Raw genomic sequence first — 25,741 nt, forward strand, 5'->3', positions numbered from 1 at the left:
CCCCCCCCCCCTTGAAATCAGGAAAATAAAAAATTAATAGGACATCATTTGATAAAATTCTTAACAAATACAAAATTCTATATTTATTCTGCCAAAAAAGTATCCACCCCTTGGCAAAAACTACCTTACTTGTCCTCTGAAAAAGATACAAATTTATTAAAAAAAATATTATACTATAAAACTCGTTTTGAGATAAAATTATAAGAAAAGTAAAATTTTCTGTATAAGATTTTTAATAAAATAATGATGAAATTCATGATTATCTTTTCCAAAATGACACCGTTCATTCATCAGTAAAATATTTTATAGAAATTTTGAATTTTTAAAAGAAAATAACAAATTGATTTCTGTTCTATCTAAAGCTGTAAAAAGCGATCAATAATCTATTAAGCTTTTAATTTTACAATTTTTAATAAATTCGGCATAATAAGAAATATATAATATATATATAAATATATTATAAGAAATAAGGTTTTACTTCAGAAAATCCTGACAAAACTGCAAGGATGTCTGAATAAAAATTATTTCTTTCAAAATTAGCCAAAATATGATTGAAAGATGTAAGAACAAGAAATATAGAAAATCAAAATATTTAACTATTTAAAGAATATTGTAAAAAAGATTCAAAATTTAAAAATAAAAATGTCCAAAAAACTTAAAAAAGTGACAAAAAATTACCGAAATTTTGTCTTTTATTCCTCCAATTGTAGAGGATAAGGATGACCTAAAACAAAGTATTGATTAAAAAGTTTACGAAAAAAAGCAAGAGTTAATTTTTGAAAAAATGTTTGGCTTATTTGTATCCCTGAAGCGAATTTTCCAGGTGAGGGAGGGGGGAGCATAATTTACTTAAGCTCTTTAAATACATTCAATAACTATGCAATTATGCGATTAAACCTAAACAAAAGCTTGAAATTTAATTTCCTTACAAAATTAACCAAACCTTGAAGAGCTAACTAAAAAGAGCTAAATCATATCCGAAATCTTGAACTCTCAATTAAATGCCATCAAACTAAACGGTCTAGACCGTAAGTACTTTAACATTCAACAACATCAAATAGAAAAAACAATACAAACAGAGAACTTCTATATGAGTTCCGTCTGACATTAGGTTCCTCATATTCCTATTTCCAGAAATAACTGGTAAAATTTCGCATTTTATGTAGGAACTGTCGTCTTCCTCTATACCCGATTCACAACGGTTGAACAGTTCAAATCAAATCACAGTTAGGAAGATGAAGTCTTTTTATTTCTAGAAAAGATATCCTTCCTCGTTTCTGCTGCATGAATCCGTCACCCACTTTTATTTTTCTGACAGAAAAACGAGGATATCTCAAATCCTTTTTGTTCATGCACGGGGTACCGTTGTGAATCGATGTGTGCCAATCTTAAAATGAAGCGTAATACTTGAAATAATGTCAACTGTCAGTCCATTTTAATACTTGATTCTAGATTTAATGATAATTGATAATTATACTCGTTTAATACTTGTTTAATAAATTAATACTTGTTTAATATAAGAGAATACATTAATCGGATAAAACCAGACACCTAGATTCAACCTAGAGCTGGATCTAACCTAGAGCTTCAACTTTCAAGTTTAATAAGTTTAAACCATGACAGGATTATAAGTACACATAATCTAATTATACATACTTCCTACTTTCACATTTATCATTATTAGGCTTATAGCACCATAGTCCATTAGCGCCTGATCCAATCTAGGTTTAGTTATGTGTTTGTTGTCTAATCTGAACCAATAGAAATTGCATGGCGGTAACATCTATCTTTCTATCTATCATCTCAATATCCAATTAGAGATAAATCCTTATATCGGCGCTAAACAGTAAATGGAAATATTTACTTCTACTGAAACTATAGTGTATAGGGTGCATGCTCCACACTCTAATAATACTTTTTATTTAAGCTGTTCCTTTTTTAACTCTGATAATTTTTAAACAGCTATTTCTCTGTCATTTTTGGAATTTTTACAATCTGGAAAAACATTTGAGAAAAAAAAACAAATTCAGATTTACTATACACCAGAATTTTGATAAAATGTTTCACGCGCAGTTTCACCTTTTTTGGGTATGCGGGTTGAATAAAACTAAATTTGCAAAATTCCAAACAATAACAAAGTTCCAGCAATTTGAAAATTGGCAAGATTAAAATATATATATATATATAGTATTTATTTTCAAACACAAAATACAAAATAATAATGTATAATGGTTCAGCTTAAAATAAGATAAAAAAGAAAATTTATTATGAGCCAATTGAAAATATATTGTTTGATAATTTTGTTTGATCTTTTTTGTTGAAACAAAGTATACATATTGAAATCTCAACTAAGACTTTGACATCCACCATTAGCAAAGGGTGTGAACCCATACTCGTTGACTGCAAAAAGGTTATATAAGGGTTGCGGCCCTAGTCCTGAATATATGACACCCTGTAAATTATAAAGCTAAGAAATATCGACGATTTTTCTGTTTTCTTTGAAAATCAGAATCGAAATATTTTGGAGACTAACAAATAGACAAGAACTAGAAAATATATGTTTCTGAAAATACATTAATAAAAACTTGTCAGGGATTTTGAATAGGGAGAAGTGGTTTAACTACTTCTTCTATTCATTAAATCTGGTCCCAAGTTAGCCTGGGATGCAAATTTGAAAGAAATGGAAAATTTCATAAAATTTTGCTTTTGTTTTAGAATCTTAATATATATATACTATAAATCGAATAAAAAAAAATTTTAAAATAAATTTAGAATTTTTTTAGCCTATGGACACCCATGGGTTCCCGCAAAAAGTTTCAGCTCATTCGGTCCAGCCGTTTATACACCCATAGCTCACACATATACAAATATACATTAGCAAAGAGTTTTATTACATAGAGATATGACTTAAGAATATGGCCAAAATACGGACTCAACACTAAAAAGTAGAAATTAACGCGATTCTCATAAAAACGTTAGATTTGTGTATTAAACTTCCTTTTTTATGTATACAAATATTTCTATTTTTTAAAGTTAGATTTGAATTCTTTATCACCTTGAAGTTACTCTACGGAGAGATTCAATATTTAATCCATTCTTTTCTCCGTCTCTAAAACAATAATAAAAATTATTTTCTTGTTTTCAGAAAGAAATCATTTAGAATAAACCGAGTTTTCGCCGCTTTTAAAATCTGTAAAGCAAATACTAACTTCTCTCCTAGTTCAGTCTGATCCTTGAGTTCGGTTTTAGGTTTTCCGTTGTTCTCCGGGTAGTGTGAAACCTCTGCAGGAGCCAGCAACTTTCCAGTCTCATCCTTCTCAGTTCTCTCAGCCTAAACATTAAGCAAAACTTTAATTTGATTGATCAAGTATAAAAGTTGCTCCTCTCTGTATACTTACATAAATAAGTTCTACTTTTGTAGTCGACCTTAAAATAAAACCTTCATCATCGGTCTGTAGACGGGTAAATATTTTACATATACATCTTAGTTCTATTTTGGATTAATAAACTGGATCAAAAGGATCAGGCACTTCTTCTAAAAAAATTCATTGAGTTTTAAACCACATTGATTAAAGTACCTAAAATAATAATCCTAGGGTATTGGTGGTTAATTACCAGGCGTAATAATAGGATAGAATAAAATTGAAACGTGTTTATTTTTATATTCATAATTAGTTTTAGTAATAAAAATTTGAATTAGAACTAAACATTTTTTACTTTTCTACATTGATTCTTTCCAATTTTAGCTTTCCAAAATTTGATCTCTTTGGCTCTTCATAGAAATGGACACTTTCCTCAAACTCTATTTTTTTCTAATTTTTTATCTTTGCGCCCTGCAAATGAGTTCAAATAGTCTTAGTTCGAAATATTAATGGTTTACTTTATAAGGTAGGGATCAGAAAATAAGAGTCATGTTTCCAGTTGCTTAGCTGATTTTTAATGAGAAATATAATGCAAGTTTACCATGTTTTGCGAATATAATGTAAGTTTAGCATGTTCAGTAAATTATTTACAAATTTGCATAATTTATGCAGAAAATACTTTGTCTAATTTAACTATTAGATTACTTAAAAGTTTGTTAGCTTGAAAATGACAAAGTACATTTAAACATTTTTTTAAGGGAGGGGAGTTAAACGGAGGCGGAAGTTTAAGGGAGGGAGGGGGAATTTAAGGGAGTGAAAGGGAGTGTAAACGTAAATTCAAAATGACATTACCCGATTCACAATGGCACCTTTAAAAACTTTGTCTGATCAAGTATGAATTAAATATAATTTAAAAACTAAGTATTTTCATCTGTGGATTCTCTGCCAAAGCAATTTGCGCATTTCTACTCCAGGAAAACATATAGAAATGATCAGATTTAACCATTTTTAAAACTATAAAAACCTTTCACATTATGGATCAAATTAAGGTTTCAAGAGTACCGTTGTGAATCGGGCATTGCCATCTTTGCATGTAGGGTCCCTTCAAATTACGCTTACAGTCTCTTTAACACAAACCAAATATAAGAATTCCACACGTTTTTAAAAGCATTAAACAAAATATACGTTAAACTGTTTCTGTAAACTATATTTAAAGGTTTTCTTTATAATATATATATGTGTATATTGTTGGTAAAGGTTTTCTTAATAATATATATATTTGCGTATAAAAATAAAATATAATTCTTTCAAAAATACATAAAGAGGTCTAAGTACTATTCAATTAGTCCGATTCTGAATAATTTTTTTTCTTTCAAGGTTTTATGGATTTATATCATCTTGTAGCCTTAAAAAAAAACTTCATATGTAATGATTATATATAATTCTGCGCCTATACATTTTTGGAAAATTGCTTCTGGGTGATTTTACGGCTTAGTCTCTTAAACCTCATATATCCTTTACTAAAAAGTATAGGAACGCCCGGTAGATTGAAACATTGAGGGTTTAATGACATTAATCCTCTCCATTAACTCTTCAGGCTTGGATAAATATAAACATTCTCGTTCTCTTTGAAGTGTTATCTAGAATGGACATCCTTTGGTTGTTAGAGATTAAAATTTATCAAATAAAATTAACATATGTGGGCCTGAAGCTAATGTTTTCAACCGAATGTTGCCGATATCTCCTAAACTGATGTAATTAAAATTCTTTTTCAATCTTTTATAGACCAAACATAGCTATGGGAAACCTAAACGGATTCATATAATTTCTAAGAAATATTGTTTAAGTTCTTTAATAACGCAATTATGCAAATTGTCCAAAAATACCACTTTATTTGTCTAAAAGACTAAAAAATACAAAATTTTCTTTAGAAAATAAATCTCTTCTGTTTATCTTGGACGAGTTTTAAATTTTGTCGTTTTAGTTAATCTTTGACTATTTATTTCCAAGACACATACATTTAAAAAATTTCATTTTAAAATTTTTCAAAAAAATTCTATTTGTAATAAGAGACTATTGAGACCAGCCAAACTGACAATAACAACCTTCGTACTTTTTAGTCCTGGAAATTAGATTTTTAAATTTACAACCGATTGTTTCCAGTTTCAGTTGGAATAAGTAATTCTGACCAAAAATGTCGGAATATGTAAATATTTAAAATTGTAAAAAAAAACGTTTAAGAATTATACAATATACAAGAAACAAAGAAACTGAGTTTTTGCCACAAATTCTAATTTTTTTTACAACCCGATGATATTCAAAACTATGAATTCTGTTAAATTAAATAGCCTCATCAGTTTGAATTTTCAATTGTTAAATGTTAATAGCCTGGGAACCCAGCTTTGCCTGCAAACCAAACTTTCTCTATTAAAATCAACAAATTAAATTTAGAAATTGTAAACCTAGCCAAGGACATTCCCGTGGTTCTACCGAGTTCCTCAATCGAAATTTGAGGCAAACCGGTCAAGGGGTTCCTGAGTTATGAGAAACAAACAGAGATTCCTACTTCATAGATATATACAGATAGATATACATTATACATTAAGATTCTCAGTTCCCACCTGTGTAACGAGATCCGCAAAATTAATCCTAGTTTGACTCACAGATTTCCGAATTTCAGGCTTTTCATTACTCGAGGAGTTATCCTCAGATTCTTTGAATAGTTTTAACAATGCATCCGACATGGTTCCACGGAGAAATCCACGAAAACTCGTGAAAAAAAACTCCCAATATATACGAAGAGAGTTATTAAACCGTTTTCACTGACATTGTATAAAGGTGTGATGTTGCATGTATGCCTGTAAACTAAAGCAAGCTGCCTTGATTCAGCTAAACCCTGCCTGAGAATAATCTATCAACTGATTATATTTCAACACCCTTATTTCCTTATCAAATTATTGATTAAAATTACAAAAGAATATATTAATTCTATTATAATACAATCGTCGTGTTTCACATAGTAAAGGTACCAATCTGAAATAACAAAATAATAAATATTAAATCAAAATGGATTTAATGTGCAACCGTGGCTAAAAAATTTTTAGTTTTTACTTTTAAGTTTCAAATCGCCATTTTTTCATTGTTAACTCTGTTTAAATTGAGGAATTTTCAAAAATCTTAAAAATCGATTATATTTTCAAAAACTTTTTCTCGAGTAATGTGAGAATTGACACACAAATGAAAGGCCCAATCGGATCAACTATTTTGACGTTTATTGGATACAAACAAACAGACAACCCAAATATATACATACGTATTTTGTAGGTTCTAGCTATCCTGAATCCTACCTCTGAATCTGAATCTACAACACTAAATGTAGTGCTACCGAACTCAATTCTTGTGGTTTTTGCGTATTTAGGAGGCTCTGCTTCTAAAAACTGCCTTTTTAAGACTTCAATATTGTTTTTAGGGGTTATAGGGGAGTCCCCGGAATCAGGCCCGGCGCCTCGAAATAGATTCTGCAAAACCTCCGACATTTTTTAATTATGAGTGTTTTTAAATCTATTTTATTTTTAACTCCTTTTAAACTAATAGATATTAAATTAAAATTCTGAAAATAAAAACTGCAAATGCAAAAACAATAATTTCTGAAGTTTGATTTAGATGTAATTAAATGGGACTGTTCGCGCGATTTCAAGTGATGTTGGTGCGATTTCAAGTGATGTTAGCGCGATTTCAAGTGATGTTAGCTCGATTTCAAGTGATGTTAGTGCGATTTCGAGTGAAGTTAGTGCGATTTCAAGTGATGTTAGCGCGATTTCAAGTGATGTTAGCGCGATTTCAAGTGATGTTAGTGCGATTTTGAGTGAAGTTAGTGTGATTTCAAGTGATGTTAGTGCGATTTCAAGTGATGCTAGCGCGATTTCAAGTGATGTTAGCGCGACTTCACATAATGTTAGCGCGATTTTAAGTGATGTTTGTGCGATTTCAAGTGATATTATCGCGATTTCAAATGATGTTAGCGCGATTTCAAGTGATGTTAGTGCAATTTCAAATGATGTTAGTGCGATTTCAAATGATGTTAGTGCGATTTCAAGTGATGTTAACGCGATTTCAGATGATGTTAGCGCGATTTCAGATGATGTTAGCGCGATTTCAAGTGATGTTAGTGCGATTTCAAGTGATGTTAGCGCGATTTCAAGTGACTCTTCCAGTAGAAATGCACATGTACCACTTTTTAGAGAATTAAAATTAATCAATTTTTAAAATTTTAAACATTGATATCTATAAATTCATACTTGATTAGGCAAAGCTATTTAGGGTGTTGTAAATTGGACATTGCATGGCGGGTCACCTTATATTACGCTTGCATTCCCTGTAACGAGATCGAAAGCCATATGGCAAAGAGAAACATGTATAACTATAAAATAAAACTTGCAATTCGTTGACGTTTAAGATCTAAATCAACAATCCACTATTTAATTGATATTGACAAGGCAGTAGGAAGCCTGAAACTGAATACAATAAACTAATTTCCATATTGAACAACAGCGCCACCTATGGAAACTCTCCTAACTACGTGAAAACCACTGAACTACTGTGATGGTATAGTTGCTTATAGTTGCTGCCGGCGTATTCTGGGTTGGGAAACCAAGAATGCCCCGGAGCGCCCAGGAAAACAGCTGTTTCTAGTGGACACAGTGAGAACCGAGATTGAAAACCCATTTCTATATTACGTAATGAAAACAACGGATATGGGGGGTGAAGGGGGAAGAAGGGTGGGGGGGGGGGGGGTTACTTTCCTAAAACTTTACGTAATGGGAAAAAATCTACAAAAAGATAAAAATTTCTTATAACGTCATTGAAATACTTTATTAAAAATTCTCTCTCTGTAAAATCCCTTTACAAAACATCTCGTTAGCATTTTTTGTGTATAAGGTATGGTTGTTTTACTACAGAATTACACATCAATTAGTAAAAAAAAATAGTTGGATAACCCCCCCCCCCCCTTAGTAACAATATTTTTGGAAGTCTGAGAGATTGAAACCCCCAAAGATTATATTGAGCATTTTCTACAAATTGTATCTTGCATTTTCACAGGGCGAAGATAGCTTTGATCCTATTTTGATCTATCTTTCAAATCCCTTCAAAAATACCACATTAGACCATTTTATATTATTAAAAATTTAGACTACGTAACCCAAAAAAAGGTTAAAAATACGAAAAATCTACATTTGAGGGGGGGAAATGGGTTCTAAAGTTAAGACTCACTGATTTTAAATCTAAACCTCTAGTTTATTGCATGCTATTCTTCTTAAGAGATAAACTCTTGTATTCAAAAGTTTCCACCTAAATATATAAAGCTAAGCTGCATCTAGTAATGTGTATTTAGTTGATTCGTTTATGATTCGTTTTTTGTTGCCTTTCTGGGTCTCAGTTTTAATAAAAGTTTTGTTTTCTAAAGGAACTCCTAAACGACTAAGACACTAACTCCATCTCCAGTTCTCAACCACACTAACTCCATCTCCAGTTCTCAACCAAAAAAGTCCAACACTGTAAGTTTTTATCTGAACCATGAATGACAGAATGTATTTCCTTCCCCACCCAAAAATCTATTTAGTTCTGTCTGTTGATAATTCTCTAAATATTAGTTATTTTTACTTTTCTTCCGGGGTCATGGATAATTTTGTTTAATGTTCATTGTTATTATTATCATACGCATTATAAAGTACATGTCCTGGGCTTGTTGATCGTTTTTGAAAACGATCGTTAAAACGATCTTTAAGTCTCGTTTTTCAATCGTTTTCAAAAACGATCCGTTTCGTTTTCGGAAAAAAACGGTTAGGATATATGTCTATGTATACGCCAAGGCTAGGAACTAGGATATGAAATATACCTGAACCCAGGATACATGGTTCCCTGTATATTTATATTGATAAACAGTATCTCCCATTTTTCCTGATTAAATGTATTTATTAATAAAACACAATTTTGCATACAGTAAAGCCTTTTCAGGTGCAATTGTTTTGTAGATTGGAATTGAAATTCTTTAAAGGAAGTGTTCGCGAAAAATGAAAGGGGGTAAAGGCTTAAGTTAAAAAGTAACCGCCTTCGATCGCTACTAATCTTACTTCTATCCATTGTGTCTATAAGTAGAAAATTGTTAAAAACAACTCAAATTGAAGAACGTAGCGTCCATTCAAATTCAGAAAGTTGAAATTTACAACAAAAAAATCAATTTAACAGATAACAAATACTATGAATTATTAACCATATACGAATGGGTCGAAAAATAATCGATGGCTTTCAATTCAAATATCTGAAGTATTTGTTTGAAATTAAATTGACTCTACGTTCTTCAGCATAAGTTTATGAGCATATACCACCTAAAAGAAGAAGTACCGTTAAGAGGATACAGCGCTAATATGAAAAATAAATATTTTTGAATATTTCTTTAGAAAAATGTATGCAGTGAATTCTCAGTCTGCTTTTACAAAGTTTAGAAGTTGAAATTATTTTCTTCTCCGAAATATTTTAACATTTTCATTACTATTTTAATCAGGAGAATATATCTAACAAAAATGATATTATGAGCTAACCGTACTAGATTTATTATATTTATAAAAATGAGATTGGTGAATTCTTTTTTGAATGATGTTTTAGGCTGACAAATTTTGAAATATATACACTAACCACACTATATGTATATAAAAATTATAACCAACCAAACTATAAATATAAAGATTATGTACCCTAACCACACTATATATATAAAGAGTATATACACTAACCACATTGTAAATATACAAAGAGTATATACACTAACCACATTGTAAATTTATAAAGAGTATATACACTAACCACATTGTAAATATAGAGATTAAATAAACTAACCACAATATATATACAAATTATATACACTAACAATGTAAATATAGAGATTAAATAAATAACCACAATATATACAAATTAGATACATTAACCACATTGTATATATAGAAATTAAATAAACTAACCACAATACAAATAAAAATTATATAAAAACTAACCACACTATATCTATATATAAATTTGGCTTGTCTGTTTGTTTGTTTGTTTGTCTGTCTGTCTGTCTGTTTGTATCCAATAAACGTCAAAACGCTGAACCGATCGGGCCAAAATTTTTTGTGGGACATCTAGGAACTCCAGGGAAGGTTTATGAATCATCAAAATTTCAAATATTTGTCTCCATCAAAATTCGATCGTCATTAAATTTTTTAAAATTTTGAAAATCCGCGAAATTTTTTGTGCAAATCCGCGAATTATTTTTGTTTTGTTTTACGATGTACACAAAGAGAACATGTTCACAATTAATTTAGGAGATGCGCCGGCTAGAAAGAAGGGCGCGAAGCGCCTTGAATTTCTAGTATATATAAAGATTATATAAAATAACCACAATATATATACATAAAGATTATATAAACTAACCACACTATATATATAAATATTATATAAACTAACCACACTGTATATATATATATATATATATATATAAAGATTATACACACTAACCACACTACATATATAAAGATTATATAAGCTAAACCACACTATATATAAAGATTATATAAACTAAACCACAATTCATATGTAACGATGCCTTACTCGAAAAATACTCGTATAACCATACTATCCACTTCATATGAATCACAATCAGTGAAGGTCTAAAAGCCCCACTAACTCTAAAACTAAAGCTGTAGAACTAGCATGTGCTTCAATGCTGTCAAGTGAACTGTTTACTGTAGAAACTGTAATCGGAGATACTTCAACCAATAGACGAAATATTCCCAACCTGCGATAAATACAGATGGGCACTGCATGTTTTTTCAGCATTTTTCTTAGAATTTTTCTTTTTTGAATATACTTTTTTCTTATTTTGAAATGAATAAATTTTACAAAGGAATTGAGTCTTTGGAACAACATCAAATATTTAAACCACAATATCTTTAGAACTCGATGTTGTAAACCTTTGTTATTTCAAACTCAGATTACTTGATCTAACAGAATTCATAGTTTGAAATATCTAAGGTCTGCAACATTTTGTTCCAAAGATATAGTGATTAGAAAATCAGAGTTTGTGGCAAAGACTCAATTCCTTTATTAACATAACACCAATCAATTATACCCCAATCAACGTTATTTGGTTCCTATTATTTAAAAAATTCAAGTTTTTTGGTATTTCCTGCAGCACATGGATGGAAAAGGAGTGTATTCATGATTTAATCAATAAATATTATATCAAATTCACCCCCCCCCCCCTCTCCTAGGTGATGAGTAGTGGGGAAAACTCGGCAAGTTTTTGGTGTTGTTCAGTTTCTTATGCAACTTCTCGGGGGTGATGTCACCTTGCCCCCCCCCTTCCTGCCCTGCATATATGCACCCTTTATGTGGTATAACGGATTCAGTTAATTCTTTAAGTATGATTCTGGGGATTCATCCAATGAGACCCTAGTCTCCTAAAGTCATTAACCAATCAGGAACTGTAAGTCTTCTTTAAGCCAATGAGAGATCACAAACGTATAAGTCAGCTGTTTTTCACATATCACTTGATCGCTTGAAAGTTTCCATCGTAGATATTGAGTACACAAGTTTAAAACATATTATAAATGAAACTAGTTCGTATAAAACCTTACTCCAGTTGAAACCTTTTCAAGCTAGAATTTTATTTTAAATCTAGCTTGGGAACCCCGCTTTGCCTGGAAACTAATGTTCCTCAATAAAATTCAACCCACCCAACTTAGAAACCAACCTAAGAACGTTCACACGGTTCTACTGAGTTCCACGATCAAAATTTAAGGCAAATCGGTCAAGGGGTGTTATCTATAGATACGACTTCTTTATTTATATTGTTAATCTGAACCCCAAGTAACAAAAGTGAGGAAATTCCCCAGATTCTCCAACCGTGGTGACTTTCTTTAAGGAATTTCCGAGGAATTTCTCGAGAATCATTTCCTGTAACTGATTCCTCAGAAATTCTCGAGAAATTCCCTAGAATTGGTCCCCAAGATGAGAGATTTTTGTGGGATCACAGCTTTGAGACTCAGTTTCGAGAAATTCCTGAGAAATTCTCCGGAATTTTTCCCAACGAAATTCCTCAGAATTTCTCCAGAAATATTCTCTGGAAATTCCTGAGAAATTCTTAGGACTTTGTCACCATGTTTACGGATTTTTCAGGGAATTTATTAAGAGAATTAGTTTCGAGAAATTCCTGGGAATTTCTCCGGAATTTCCCCCAAGAAATTCCTGAGAAATTTTCCAGACTACTTCCCCGGAAATTCCTGAGAAATTCTTAAAACTTGGTCACCATATTTAGGGATTTTAAGGGGAATTTAATAAAAGAATTAGTTTTGAGATAGTTTTGAGAAATTCCTGGGAATTTCTCCGGAATTTCACACCAAGAAATTCCTGAGAAATTCTCCGGAAATTCCTGAGAAATTATTAAAACTTGGTCACCAAGTTTACAGATTTTTCGGGAATTAGATAAGAGAATAAGTTTCGAGAAATTCCTGAGAATTTCTCAGGAATTTTTCTCAAGAAATTACTAAGAATTTCTCAGGAATATTTCTCCGGAAATTCCTGAGAAACTCTCAGGACTTCCTCACAGAATTTTCAAGTTCCGTTTTTCACCAATAGGTGTCTTTGAGGTTCTCTTCTTTTATGCACTACTCAAACTAAATCTTTTTTTCTTTGCATCCTTCTTGATAAAAAATGATAATTTACTTCAGAACCATCTTTTGAAAAAATATTTAAAAATTTTAAAACATTTTTTTTTTTTTTTCTTGACAATTCACTTGTCTGAATAAACAAAATACATGAGTATTTCAGTAAGATCAAAAACGACTGTAACATTCTGACTTAAGAAGATGGTTATACTTCTAAAAAGTTGGAGGGGCAATATAGTTGTTAAGTTCTGCACTACTTTTGTTAGTGAATATTTCAAGGTATTCCTGAGGAATTCTTGAGAAAATCTTGGGAATAGTTCCAGGGAAATTCCCAGGAATTGGTTCTGAAGACCTTTTAGCTACAAATTTTCTCTGGTTTTTCTGAAGAATTGGTAACAAGAAATTCCCTAGAATTGGTTACAAGAAATTCCTTGGATAGAGTTACGAGAATATCCTCGTACCTGATTCCTCGGAATGGGTTAGGAGAAATTCCATGGGAAAAGCTGTCGACATTTTCACCGGATTTTCTTGTGAAAGATTCCTGGGAATTTCCGCGGATTCCCAGGAAAGATTCCTGAGAATTTCCGCGGATTTTCCGCAAAATTGTTACTTGGGACTATGTAGAGTCAATATTGAGAACTGTTTTAAACTATCCCAGCAATACAATCATTCATAACACTAATTTGATACAAAGGGACTATATGTGTAATTTCAAGTGATCCTCTTTTTAAAGACGACAATACCCGATTCACAACGGTACCTTTGAAACCTTTATTTGATTAATAATGTGAAAGAAATGGTAGTTTTTTCATTTTTTAAACTGTTAAATTCAAATAATTCCTTTTTATGCTCCTGCAGACGAAATGCTCAAGTTACTTTTGCAGAGAAACCACAATTGAGATTATTTTCATGTTCTTGATTTCATTGATTAAATAAAAGTTTTTGTTAATTCGTGAAGCTTGTTAATCCTAACAACACCAGCTAGAATTAGTCAACTTTATAATAATAATCTTACTGTAAGCGTATTTCAAGTGACCTTACATACAAAGATGAAAATGCCCGATTCGCAATGAAACCTTTATCTGAGGCCGAATTTTAAAAAATTTAAACCGCATCGCTAAACCGAAAAAAACGGTTCCAATTGAGCGCCGGCTCAAATCTCGAAATACTTAATACAATTTCAAGTCGAACCAACAATGTTTGAGCCGCGTCTCAAATTGGCCGGCCCTGTGATCATTAATGTAAAAGAAATGGCCCTTTTTTAAAAACTGTTTAATTTAAATAATTCGTATATAATTTCCAGCAGTAGTTTGTAGAGAAACCGCAAATGAAAATATAAATAGATTTAGTCAACTTTATTATAAAATGCTTTGAAAGCTTAATTTCAAGTAAACCTTCATGCAAAGATAGCAATGACCCATTTACAACGATGTCCTTAAAAACTTAATCTGATCAAAAATTTCGAAGATGCTGTCGTTTTCTAATAATTTCTCAATTTCATCTAAAAACAAAAACGTACAAATCACTTTTGCAGAGAAGCCTTAAACGAAAATAATCAGTTTAAAGAAATCAAAACATGGATATCTAATTCATACTTGATCATTCAAAGCTTTTAAGGGTACCGTTGTAAATCAGGCATTGCCATGTAGGGTCATCTAAATTTTCACTGACAGTCCCTTTAATATAAATATTTTGTCCGACAACAATCTGTTTTGAAGAATGTCCATCCCTACCCAGCTTCGAGATATCATCATAATTATGCACTGTTGCCTATCTACAATTTTCTTTAAACCGGTTTCAAGGTTCGTAAAAAATACTGTTTATTGCTGCTTGCTATCTATCTCACAATCTATACCTCTCGCTAGGTGTTTATTTTACATATATTTTCTTTGAAACAAACTTAAATACATGCATCCCAATATATGCAATTTGCTTTGAACAGGAGATCTAAGTCCAAAAAAGTGTAGAACACATCAAAGAGGTTTAAAATTAAAAGAGATTCCGAAATGATTGCGGTCTTAAAATTTGAATCTTTTATTTTTCCTGCAATCTTTTCAAAAAATCTTTTTACGTGAAAACTTGTAAATTTTTTACATTATAATCTGTTTTACAGGGTGAGTAAAATATCGAGTATTTACTAAAACAATTTAACGATAAATTTTACAAATAGTTTGTGGCTAATTTTACAGTGAACGAAGGTTCAAATTAAAATTAAATGATGAATTGAATTTTATTTTAAGGAATTTAGATATCAATATTAACAAAATTCTCAATTGAATTTTATTTTAAGCTTTATTTTAAAGTCAATTCATTAAAAAAAATCAGCGCACTACTGTGAACTATATTTTGATGTTTTTTATTTTGTCCCCGCCCCCCTCCCCCTCCCATTTTGAAAAAAAATCTTGCTGTGGGCTTGCTTTGAGGTTTATTTAAAATTCAATATCGCCACCCTGTATACAACTTGCACAGAGATCCACAAAGCTATGAAAATGGTGCATTTTTTGGACAAGATAATTTTTTGGACCAGATCAATTTTAGAGTGGCCTTTGGTTTTACATTACTAATAATGAATACTTTTGAGTAGCAAACAAATGCAAATTTTAAAACAAGAACCCGCTTGTTTCTAGCCTTAATTCTTAAGAAGAAGTTGGCAAAATTCATTTTTTTGCACGAAAACTTGCAACTTTTAAACTATTGAGCTTGAACCTTATAAAATTGAAAATGAAATTAAAAAAAGATGAAGTATTCCAAAGGGATCTAAACATGTATACATTGAAACCGTGACAACTTTGAGGTGTCATCAGGCCTTTGCTCGTACTTTAAGCTTACCTAAACTGTTGTGTACCCCTGCATAGGTATTTACAAAAAGATTATTTTTAGCTTCAGTTTCAAGTGAATATTCTAATAGAATTTTGCGTCTAAATGTGAATATTTAGCTCACAGTGCGCGCAAGTTCAACAAATGTCAAAATTGTAAAAATGCATCAGGATTCAGTGCCGTTGTTGATAAGAACAATAATTGAGTACTTCAGATTAATAATTTCAGGAGTGTAAAACTAGATTCGGAAATAAACAATAACACATTTAATTCGTTTTCACAAAAAAATATTTTTGTTTTTAACAAGATCAGTGGCGTAAATAAGGAATTTTTTGCAGAAAATGCTAGATTTTTCGAGTATTATGTGCGTATTTAGGTGTTAAAGATTGGAGATAATCTAATATGATATGGGACGCTCTGTAGATTATTTGGTCTAACAGAATTCATAGTTTTAAATATCAAAGGTCAACGACATTGGGTAGCAAAGATATAGAGATTCGAAAAGTAGAGTTTGTTACAAAAACTCAGTTCATTTGCACGAAAATAATTTAAATGTGCAAATGCTTTAGATATTTCAGATTTTAAGTCAACATATTCTAAATGATTCTAAATTCTAAATGTCATTACAATTCGATGTTTTTTAATAGAAAAAAGGATGAAAAATACATTTTTACTTCTAAATAATGTCATTTTCATATTAGATTTTTTAAGATCTTAACATACTACATTAACAACAAGAAAATTTTAGAAATTAGAAATTAGAATATAAACAAAGACAATATTTTTTCAAAGTTTTGCAGAGTAGCTTTTTTAAAGATTTAAAAAAGTAACATCTTTTTCCTCTTAGAGTAAAACTATTATTCTTTATCTTACTTAAAATAAATTCATTTTTTACTTATCTTTGTAGTAAATATAAAATGAAGGATATAAAACAAGGTGAAAGTTGAAAGGTATGAAATGAAGACTTTATTTGATGGAGTTTGTAAATGCCAGAAATGAGTGGAAAATGCAAATCAAACCCAATTAAAACCAATAATTTGATATACATCATGATATTTTTCTACGGGGGTAAAAGATTCTAGGGAGGGGTAAATTTTTTTTTGGCGCGCTACGTACGCTAAATTCAAAATTCCCCCCCCCCCACAGAATCATTATGTACGCCCCTGAACAAGAATGAATTCGGCCAGAAAAAGAGATGTTTAAGAGTCACCTGTATATTAAATCCAAATTCTTTATCTAGAGTGTTTCTGATTATATTAGAATTATATATTCTTGAAGACTTGATACATAGACGGGAACTCGTTTCAATATTTCAATATAATAATTCATTTAAAAATAACATTAAAATATTTTCCAAATTTTTATTTTTATTTGGTGGATTTTGTTTTCAGTTTCAAGGATGTCATTATTCTTTTATCTTCATGCTTGATCATTTATTTCTTTAAACCACCTAACCTTTTAATTTAAGTCCCAAAATTTCATATACTGTACCAAATTTTCATTTTCAGATGTCCTAAGATTTAGTTTTCAATCCACATAAGCCAAGAGTTTTGGAGTCCTTTAGTGCTAAAAATCTGTAAATTCATAGAATAATTTTCATTTAAAAATTAACTTTGTATTTAATAAATTTGGTAGTTTACTTTTTATTTTGTAGTTGGTTTAGGATTGGGTGACAACAGTTATTTTATTTTAAGCAAGAACCATGTTTAAATCATTATATTTTACATATCACTGAAAATATAATCAGGAAATATTAATGTTAGATAACCACCTAACTTTAGAATAAAAAATATTTTGGGTCTACTTTCTTAATTTTATTATGTAAACCTTAGATTAGATGATTATCACCTTTTCGCAGTTTTCAGTCCTGGCAAACTATAGGATCCTTTTTTTTTTAATTTAATTCAATTCAAATGTGATGAAAACGGTGAAAAAAAGGGCCAAACAAAGAAAATTGACTATTTATAAAATAAAAAATATTTTGTGTCTATTTTTGTAGTTTTTACTGTAAACTTTATAGATTTGATGATTATCACATTTTCCCAGTTTTCCGTCCTGGCAAACTAGGATCTTTTTTGGCCAATATATCAAACCCATTTTCTCAAAAACAGCTACTCATCAAATTTGTTTAAAGAATGTTTTGAAATCGGCTAATCCTATACTTTCAATTTCCCAAAAAAATTGTGGATAATTTTAAGCAAGGAGAATTGAATAGATCAAGGAGGGGGCCATAGAGTAATAAAACGAAGAGGTGAAGCTTAGCTCAGATGTACACAACCGACCTGTCTATTAATTAATTAATAGACAGGTCGGTTGTGTACATCACGATATGTTTACGTATCTAACGCTGTATAGAGCGATCGTATTTCTACGGAGTGGTTTAATGTAGATATTTGAATATTAGTATTGATAATTAGATAGATTAGGTCGAAAAAATGGAAAAAATAATTTTTTGCTTAAACAAATATCAAAGTGTGACACACTTTTCTACACTCATTTTTCAAGGGCTTTTCAAAACTATAGTTTTCAGATCTGTAGCTTTAGTCATAAAAAAGTTATGGGCTATTTAAGATTTTTTTACATACTCTGGTTTTTTATCGCCCTGCACCCTACCTTAGGCATAAAAAATTATCAAAAAATTCTTTAAATTTCTATTTATGAAAAGTCAAAAAACTAGAGGGGGGTTNCCCCGACTGTTTAGGGTTAGGAGCTCCAGGTCGTCATCGTTGTTTCATCTTTGTGGGTAACCCTGCATACACTATCATGTTTATGATAAAGAGTTAAAGAGAAGAAACAATAAAAAATGTTTGAAATAAGAATGTTTTCAGTTAAATTCATGCCCTAGAAACTTAATATTTTTGACAGAACTTTTAGCTAATAAATTGAAAACTTACAAATTTGAAAATTGTCAAATGTTTGCAGTCAACATCATCGAATTCTCTTTAAATAAAGAAAGAAAATCTAAAATTAGTCAATTCCATAAAATCCCCCTTTAGAAATACTATCACTCTATATACAAGTGTACAGCGTTAGATACGTAAACATATCGTGATGTACACAACCGACCTGTCTATTAATTAATTAATAGACAGGTCGGTTGTGTACATCTGAGCTAAGCTTCACTTCTTCGTTGTATTACTCTATGGAGGGGGCGATAAGGTTTACGTACACTTTGCTGTGACGTTTTTGGAATGCTGAAGAACTAGTTTTTGCGTAACAACAATAATAAAGATTGTAAACAATAACACAAATGATAAACAAACATCTGGCATTTCTGGCGTTAGATGAAGATTCACCATACTAACTCAGGTTTGTTTACGTTAGATCGGCTGCCTTTGTTGTTACGCAAAAACTAGTTCTTCAGCAGTCCAAAAACGTCACAGCAAAGTGTACGAAACCCCTATCGCCCCCTCCTTGTATTCAATTCTCCTTGATTTTAAGTAAATTTGTCAGATGTGTAAGCCTAATATACATAATATACATTTAGGGGTTTTAAGGTAATTCTCGCACCATTTTGAACTTCTGGTTTGATAGCACTGAAAAAATGATATTTCGCCGATTTTTCTGTATATTTATTGGATTTTCCGTTGTAAAGTATAAATCTTTCCTGGGCCTGGTCATGTGAGAGGTCATATAGACAAAAATTTTACCCAAATCGGTTCACACATTTTGACGTTATTGAGATCAAACAAACAAACAAACAGACATAATCTACAGTGTGTAAATATTTAGTTTAAAAGGTTTTTAAATTCTATCTTAGTTGAACTTACATTATGAATCTCAGGTTTAGAGATACTGAAGATTTGAAGATCAGATTCATCATGAAGAAAATCTTCATCAACACTAGATACTACACCCCAGGATACAGTTCGGTGTAATCTATGCGCATCCTCTCCACTCTTTACATCTTCATCTTTAAACCTCAAGGAGACAGATCTTGGTAATCCGTCCTCCACCCTGCTCTTCGTTCCATCCTCATCCTTGAACCTCAAGGAGACAGATCTGGATAATCCATCGTCATTCCTTTCTTCTCTTTCATCCTCATCCTCGAACCTTAACGAGGATGATCTAGATAATTTGTCCTCATTCCTTCCTGCTTTTTCATACTCATCCTCATCTTCGAACCTTAATGATAGGGACCTTTGTAATCCATCCTCATTCCTTACTTCCTTTTCATCCTCATCCTCAAACCTTAATGAGGATGATCTAGATATTCCATCTTCACTCCTACCTTCCTCCTTGATTAGTGCAGAGGTTGACTGTGCATCTTCAACAGGTTCAGGATTCTCAATTTTGATGGTTTCAAGATTTTCTCTTTTCTCCGTAATTACAGGTTCATGATTTACTACCGGTTTCAAGTTCAGACTATTCACTGTTGAGTTTACATCATTGGAACCCAGATGTTTTGTTAATTGATTGGGATTTGTAGGAATTGAGTGATTGATTGAGTAAGGGAGGTTTGGCGCCAAAATATGGGAAGATTGTGAATCATGGGGAAATGAATGATTTTTGGACGATGATATATTGTTTTGCTCTTTTGGTGGGGTGGAAGGAAGGGACGGAGGGAAGGGAGGTGTGGAGGGAAGGGGTCGAGGTATGGAGGGGAGGGATAGGGGTGTGCAGGGGAGGGATGGAGGTGTGGAGGGGTGGGATAGGGGGGTGGAGGGAAGGGTTGGAGGTATGGAGAGGTGGGATGGAGGTATGGAGGGGAGGGATGGTTTATCCCCTGAAGGAATGGAAGATTGCTCCAGATCTAGGGAAATAGAGGAACAAGGTTTACCTGTTCAACGTACACTGTACAGACAATGCTTCTTAAAACAGTTTTTTTAAAATTTTTATTTCATTTTGATAAATTTTTGATTCCAGTAAAAACATTAAAACCCCTGAAATTTTTCCAACTTGATTTTTAGCGTTAATAACGTTTTTTTTACTATTTTGAACTTTTTTAATACGTTTGAATAATCATTTTTACACATTTTCATTTGTTTTTGAACCCTGAAAACCATCAAAACCCTGAAAACCATCAAAACCCCTGAACTTCTCTGCATTACAACACCTTTTTCATTAAAACTGTTTTATATCTCAAATTAACACTAATTTTGAATAGCCATTTTTTTAGCATTTAGCATTACACTGTATAGCACCTTGTTGTTTACTAACACCCAGCTCAATCGAAGCAAGGGCCATGGACCCAACTTTATCACTAAACACAGTTACACACACACTGCCCAGATAAAGGAGACTTAAAAAGAATAAATTTCTATTTCAAAAATCGAAATCACGTTATCATAGATTACATCAATTTCCAAACTTTGTGGTAAAAAATGTAAAAATTTAAAACAATATTCATTATTCCCCCCCCCCTCCCTCCCCCCCGGAAAAGTTGGCCGGAATATTCTCTTTGAGGGAAAGAATTGTAGAAAATCCAGCTTTGTCTTGAACTATTCTCACCCAGCAGATAGATAGATAGGTTTCACGCTATAGAAAGTCAGAGGACAGCACTAGGATAAGAAAAAATACGGTAAGGGGACATTTTTGTTTACGCTTTTTGTTAAATTTCAAAATTTTACTAATTTAATAAATTGTACACAATTATTGATCTATTTATGTATAAGAGGGGGGGGGGGTACAATTCGACACTATGTGACACCAAATTTTGTAAAGGCTGAAATTGGTCCTAAAAATTGAGATAGAAGACTGAAATTTTGCATGTAGTCTCTAATTGTGGTCATCTACACAGATCACGTAGAAAATTTGAGATCTGAGGTCATCGACATACATTTTGATCTCAATTAACTCAGAAAATAGGGAAAATATCACTTTTTCACTCTAATTCAATTATTTATGTTAATTAGATATGGTTTTATATTTTGTGCTACCACATATGTCATTCACTAATATTGACACATATTTTCGACCACCTGTTTGACCTCCCTTCGATAATTACCTCTTAAAGGGTCAAAATATCAAATCAATAAAATGTGTCATGTTAGTTATCAAATCATAGATCTTTTGCTGTTCAGATTTCATTCTGAGACCCTTCTTTGACCTCAGTGAGATTATCCTGGAGGTCGTGACCTCCAAAACGAGCTTACCTCCGAAGGTCAAAATATGAAATCAATTAAAATGGGGCATGTTAGGTATGTTAGTATTCAGATTTCATTTCTGACAATAGACGACTCTGACACGTTGTACAAGTTGTTTACACTTTGACAAGAGAATATAGAAGTTCCCCTAACCCCCTCTCCTTAGTTGCATTCTTATCGTGCTAATGCCAAAGATAAGTATAGAGTGGAATTAAGTTGAAAAAAGTGTAAAACCGCCATTTTGTTGTACTTTTTCCATACTGCAGGTGTACCTAACACAATTTTAAGCCCTGGAACATCTTTTATAGAAAAATATTTACTTGAAATTATTTAATTTTCTCCAAATCAATTCTCTGACAACCTGTCATGCATTCCCGAGTTTATTTTAACATAGTTCATTTCAGCATGATTTATAAAAATAAGAAATTGTAACGGATATATATATATATATTGTCATGTACTGCGTATAATTTGTGAGCATTTAAATGAACTGTACACTTTGACCTCCTTTTCAGGGACTGAACAAATTCACAAAGAGGGATAGGCTTATTTCCCTTCTATTCTAATCTCTGTTCTGTGGGTACTGCAGGAATAAGCATGATAATAAATCCAACAGAATACAATAATGATCCAAGACAATGATCGTACGAAGTGTAATTGTAAAAAGACAAGGATATTAATATATTATAACCTTTGATAATATTACTACAGACAATAGATTATACCACACAATGAATCTATATAAAAAAACTTTTTTTTTCTGTTGGTCTGTTTGTTTGTGCCCAATAAAGGTCGCAACGGTTAAAGCGATTGTTCCCAATTTATATGGGACCTCACATGGCCCTAATCCTATAGGTAGCTAATGAATTGTTTTCATAAAAATTGAAAGTGTATCAAAGAAAAAAAGAAAACTTTTGAACTGTGTCTTATTAAAGTATATTAATATTGATATATTATATTCTTGAATAATTGCTATGGAAAACACATTTATTTAATTATATAGATTACACATTTCGAAAACTACTTCTGAGTGTTTTTACGGCGAAGTCTATCAAACCTCATTTATCCTTTACTAGAGAGTATCAAATTGTCCAGCACATTTAAACAGTGAAGGCTAATTAAATATTTAGATTTTATTCTGTCTATTTGTTTGTTTGTATCCAATAAAGATCGAAACAGTAACACAAGGGCGTATACAGGGGGGGGGAGGGGGGGGCAAAAAAAATTTTTGCGCTTCGCGCAAATCTTGCCCCCCCCCTACATTTATTTCTGTATACGCCCTTGCAACGATCGTGCCCAACTTATAGGATCTCACATGGCCGTATTGAACACTTATCAAAGAAAAAAGTTTCTTTTTAAAGGATATTTATATATGTTTTAATTTTGGATGATATCAATATTAATATTAAAGTGCAAAATAGATTTTATCGAACCCATTTATTTAAATATATTGATTTTTTCTGTTTGTTTGTATCCAATAAATTTCGAAACGGTTACAACGATTGTTCCCAATTTATATTCAACATTACGTAGCCCTTAGGTGGCGAAAGAATTGTTTTTATAAAAAATTGAAATTCATCCAAGAAAAGCAGAAAATTTTCCGTTTTTTTCAGATTTAATATTATATATATTATATATATATTTTACTTAATATAAGATTTAAATATTTTAATACCCTTTGATAATATAACCATATCTACACTCTACAGGGTGTCCCACATCATTTCGGATCGTTTATGGCTCTAAATTGCGATTTTCTTGAATAATCAGAAAATTTAAAAAATGAATCATTTTAAAAAATTGTATACAATACAGCTAATGAAAAATTTGCACGCAGAAAACACCAGGTTTTTCGAGCATTATGTGAGTATTTCAGCGTTAACTCTTTGAGATAATCCAATATGATATGGGAAGCTCTGAGCCCGAAATTTGAAAAAGTATAGTTGGACAAAACTCCCGAGTTTCCTATTTGGAGTCTTAACATTTGTGTAGAATTTGATTTAATAGATTCGAAAAAATTTAGAATTTAAACAAACTGAATAAAATAATATTTCATACCAAAAATATTGATATTCACAAAACCGTCTAATCCCATTCGTAAAACCCGGGTTTTAAAACTAGTTTTTCAGAACGATACCCTGTCTTAAGCTTTGGGCTCTGTAGAACAGACTAAAAAGTACACACCTTAACCTACTATTCAACTTTTGTGAATCCTTGGATTATTGTGCTAAGCTATAAGAAATTTTAAACATTTATTTTATATTAGTAAAATATAGTTACGCTATTTACTATTGTTAATAATCTACAGCAGATAAATGATAGAAAAGAGATTTGGAAAAAGAATGACAAATAAATATACATAAAGATTGCAAAAATATTTACAAAAACTAATTACCTTCTGAATTGATGTATTTGCTACCGTCAAATCGGCTCCGCCTGCTGACCCTTCCGCCTTCTCATCTGGCAGATCTGGCGGACTTATTTCTATACGAATAGAGTCAGCTTTGCGGCGGAGAGATTTGTTCCGCCGTTGAATTTCTGTGCTCGAGTTCCAGAAGATTCTTTTCACTAGCATCCACCATTTTGAATTTTCGTGGTACTCTCCAGATTTTAATTCCATAGGATTAGTCTCCATAGGTTGATCACTAACTAAGGATGAAGATATCGTCTTCAATCTGTTTTCTACAAACAGATGACTGGATCTACTCTTAACTGTTAAGGTTGAGCAGGATGTTTTAGTGAAGGAATAATTCGAGGAGGTGGAGAGAATGGAGAGAGAATTTGTTTCAGAGGAGGAGGGATATAATGACCTAATCAGACTTCAGTTATACATTTGTATATTTATATGTGATCTCGATGACAAAAAATGAGATTTTAACAAAGACGTCAATAATTTCCCTATCTTGGTTATCTATCATTAACTCATTATACTTTATTTTTATTCGATTCAAACTATTTTAGAATTGAATTTTTAGTAATGAGAACAAATTACCTAAACTGGTAATTATCCCAGTCATTAAATACAATACATTTAAGTAAGAAACTGTATTTCTTCCTTTGCAAGGAGTTATCCAGGTTAGATTCAACTTTAAGAATTAACTCCGGGTAGTTCATAGAACTGTTATCTAACTCAGGGTATGTTTTAGAACTAGTATCTAACCCAACTTGATCTGTCTTCAGACCATTATATGTTAACGCTTCTTTGGCGCTGGGTTCAGGATGTTCTATTTCTATTCTGCAGTGTTCATTCTTTTCTGAACAGCGTTCTAATGGTTCTTGTCCTTCTGCAGTAGATTGTTCAAATAATTTTTTTCCTTCTTTAGAAAGTTTTAATGGTTGAATTCCTTCTAAGGAGCGTTCTAACGATCTAATATTTTCAGAGTAACTTACTGCAGAGTAGGAGGGTTCTAATACCTCCTTTAGACCTAAGCAAGGTTCCATTTTATATAATGTTATGAATCTGAAAGATTCACGTTTTTTTAACTACTTAAAACAAAAACTCTTAAAAAACTTTTAGAATTTCAAACGTTTCGTTAATGTCTTTTTTCCAACTGAGAAATATTTCACTTGAACTTTAATCACTTATCACTTTAACTTCATTTGTTTCACGATAAAAAAACTGTAATAACAGAAATGATGTGATGTACATGTGTATACTATGGGTGTAAAACTAAACGTTATGTACTCTCTAAACTTTAATACAGTGTACTGCACTGTACCAAATACAGGGTGTCCCACGAAACATGACAGTATGCAGGACGACTTGAATGTCGTC

At 31.6% G+C, this 25,741-nt stretch overlaps 1 protein-coding gene across 7 annotated transcripts in view; it reads right to left on the reverse strand.

Annotated features, from left to right (window-relative positions):
• LOC111702176 (myogenesis-regulating glycosidase) overlaps nt 1-25,503 on the reverse strand; it is a 37,455-nt gene extending 11,952 nt beyond the window's left edge. The window contains exons 1-6 of one of the 7 annotated variants that reach the window (XM_023473778.1): nt 21,013-21,082; nt 20,006-20,660; nt 19,651-19,933; nt 3,210-3,331; nt 3,056-3,109; nt 679-724 (exon numbers count right to left, since the gene is read on the reverse strand). In XM_023473778.1, coding sequence (XP_023329546.1) covers nt 679-724; nt 3,056-3,109; nt 3,210-3,331; nt 19,651-19,933; nt 20,006-20,660; nt 21,013-21,067 — 1,215 coding nt within the window. In that variant the 5' untranslated portion in view covers nt 21,068-21,082. Of the gene's footprint in view, nt 1-678; nt 725-3,055; nt 3,110-3,209; nt 3,332-5,983; nt 6,328-6,709; nt 6,980-9,258; nt 9,336-19,650; nt 20,661-21,012; nt 21,101-24,361; nt 24,777-25,021 lie in introns of those variants that run through there. The other 6 variants (XM_023473779.1, XM_023473777.1, XM_023473776.1 and 3 more) reach the window with 6 other exon arrangements.
• Nucleotides 25,504-25,741: the final 238 nt, after the last annotated feature.

The sequence above is a fragment of the Eurytemora carolleeae genome, unplaced genomic scaffold (genome assembly GCF_000591075.1).
Source record: "Eurytemora carolleeae unplaced genomic scaffold, Eaff_2.0 scaffold367, whole genome shotgun sequence".
NCBI lineage: Eukaryota > Metazoa > Arthropoda > Copepoda > Calanoida > Temoridae > Eurytemora > Eurytemora carolleeae.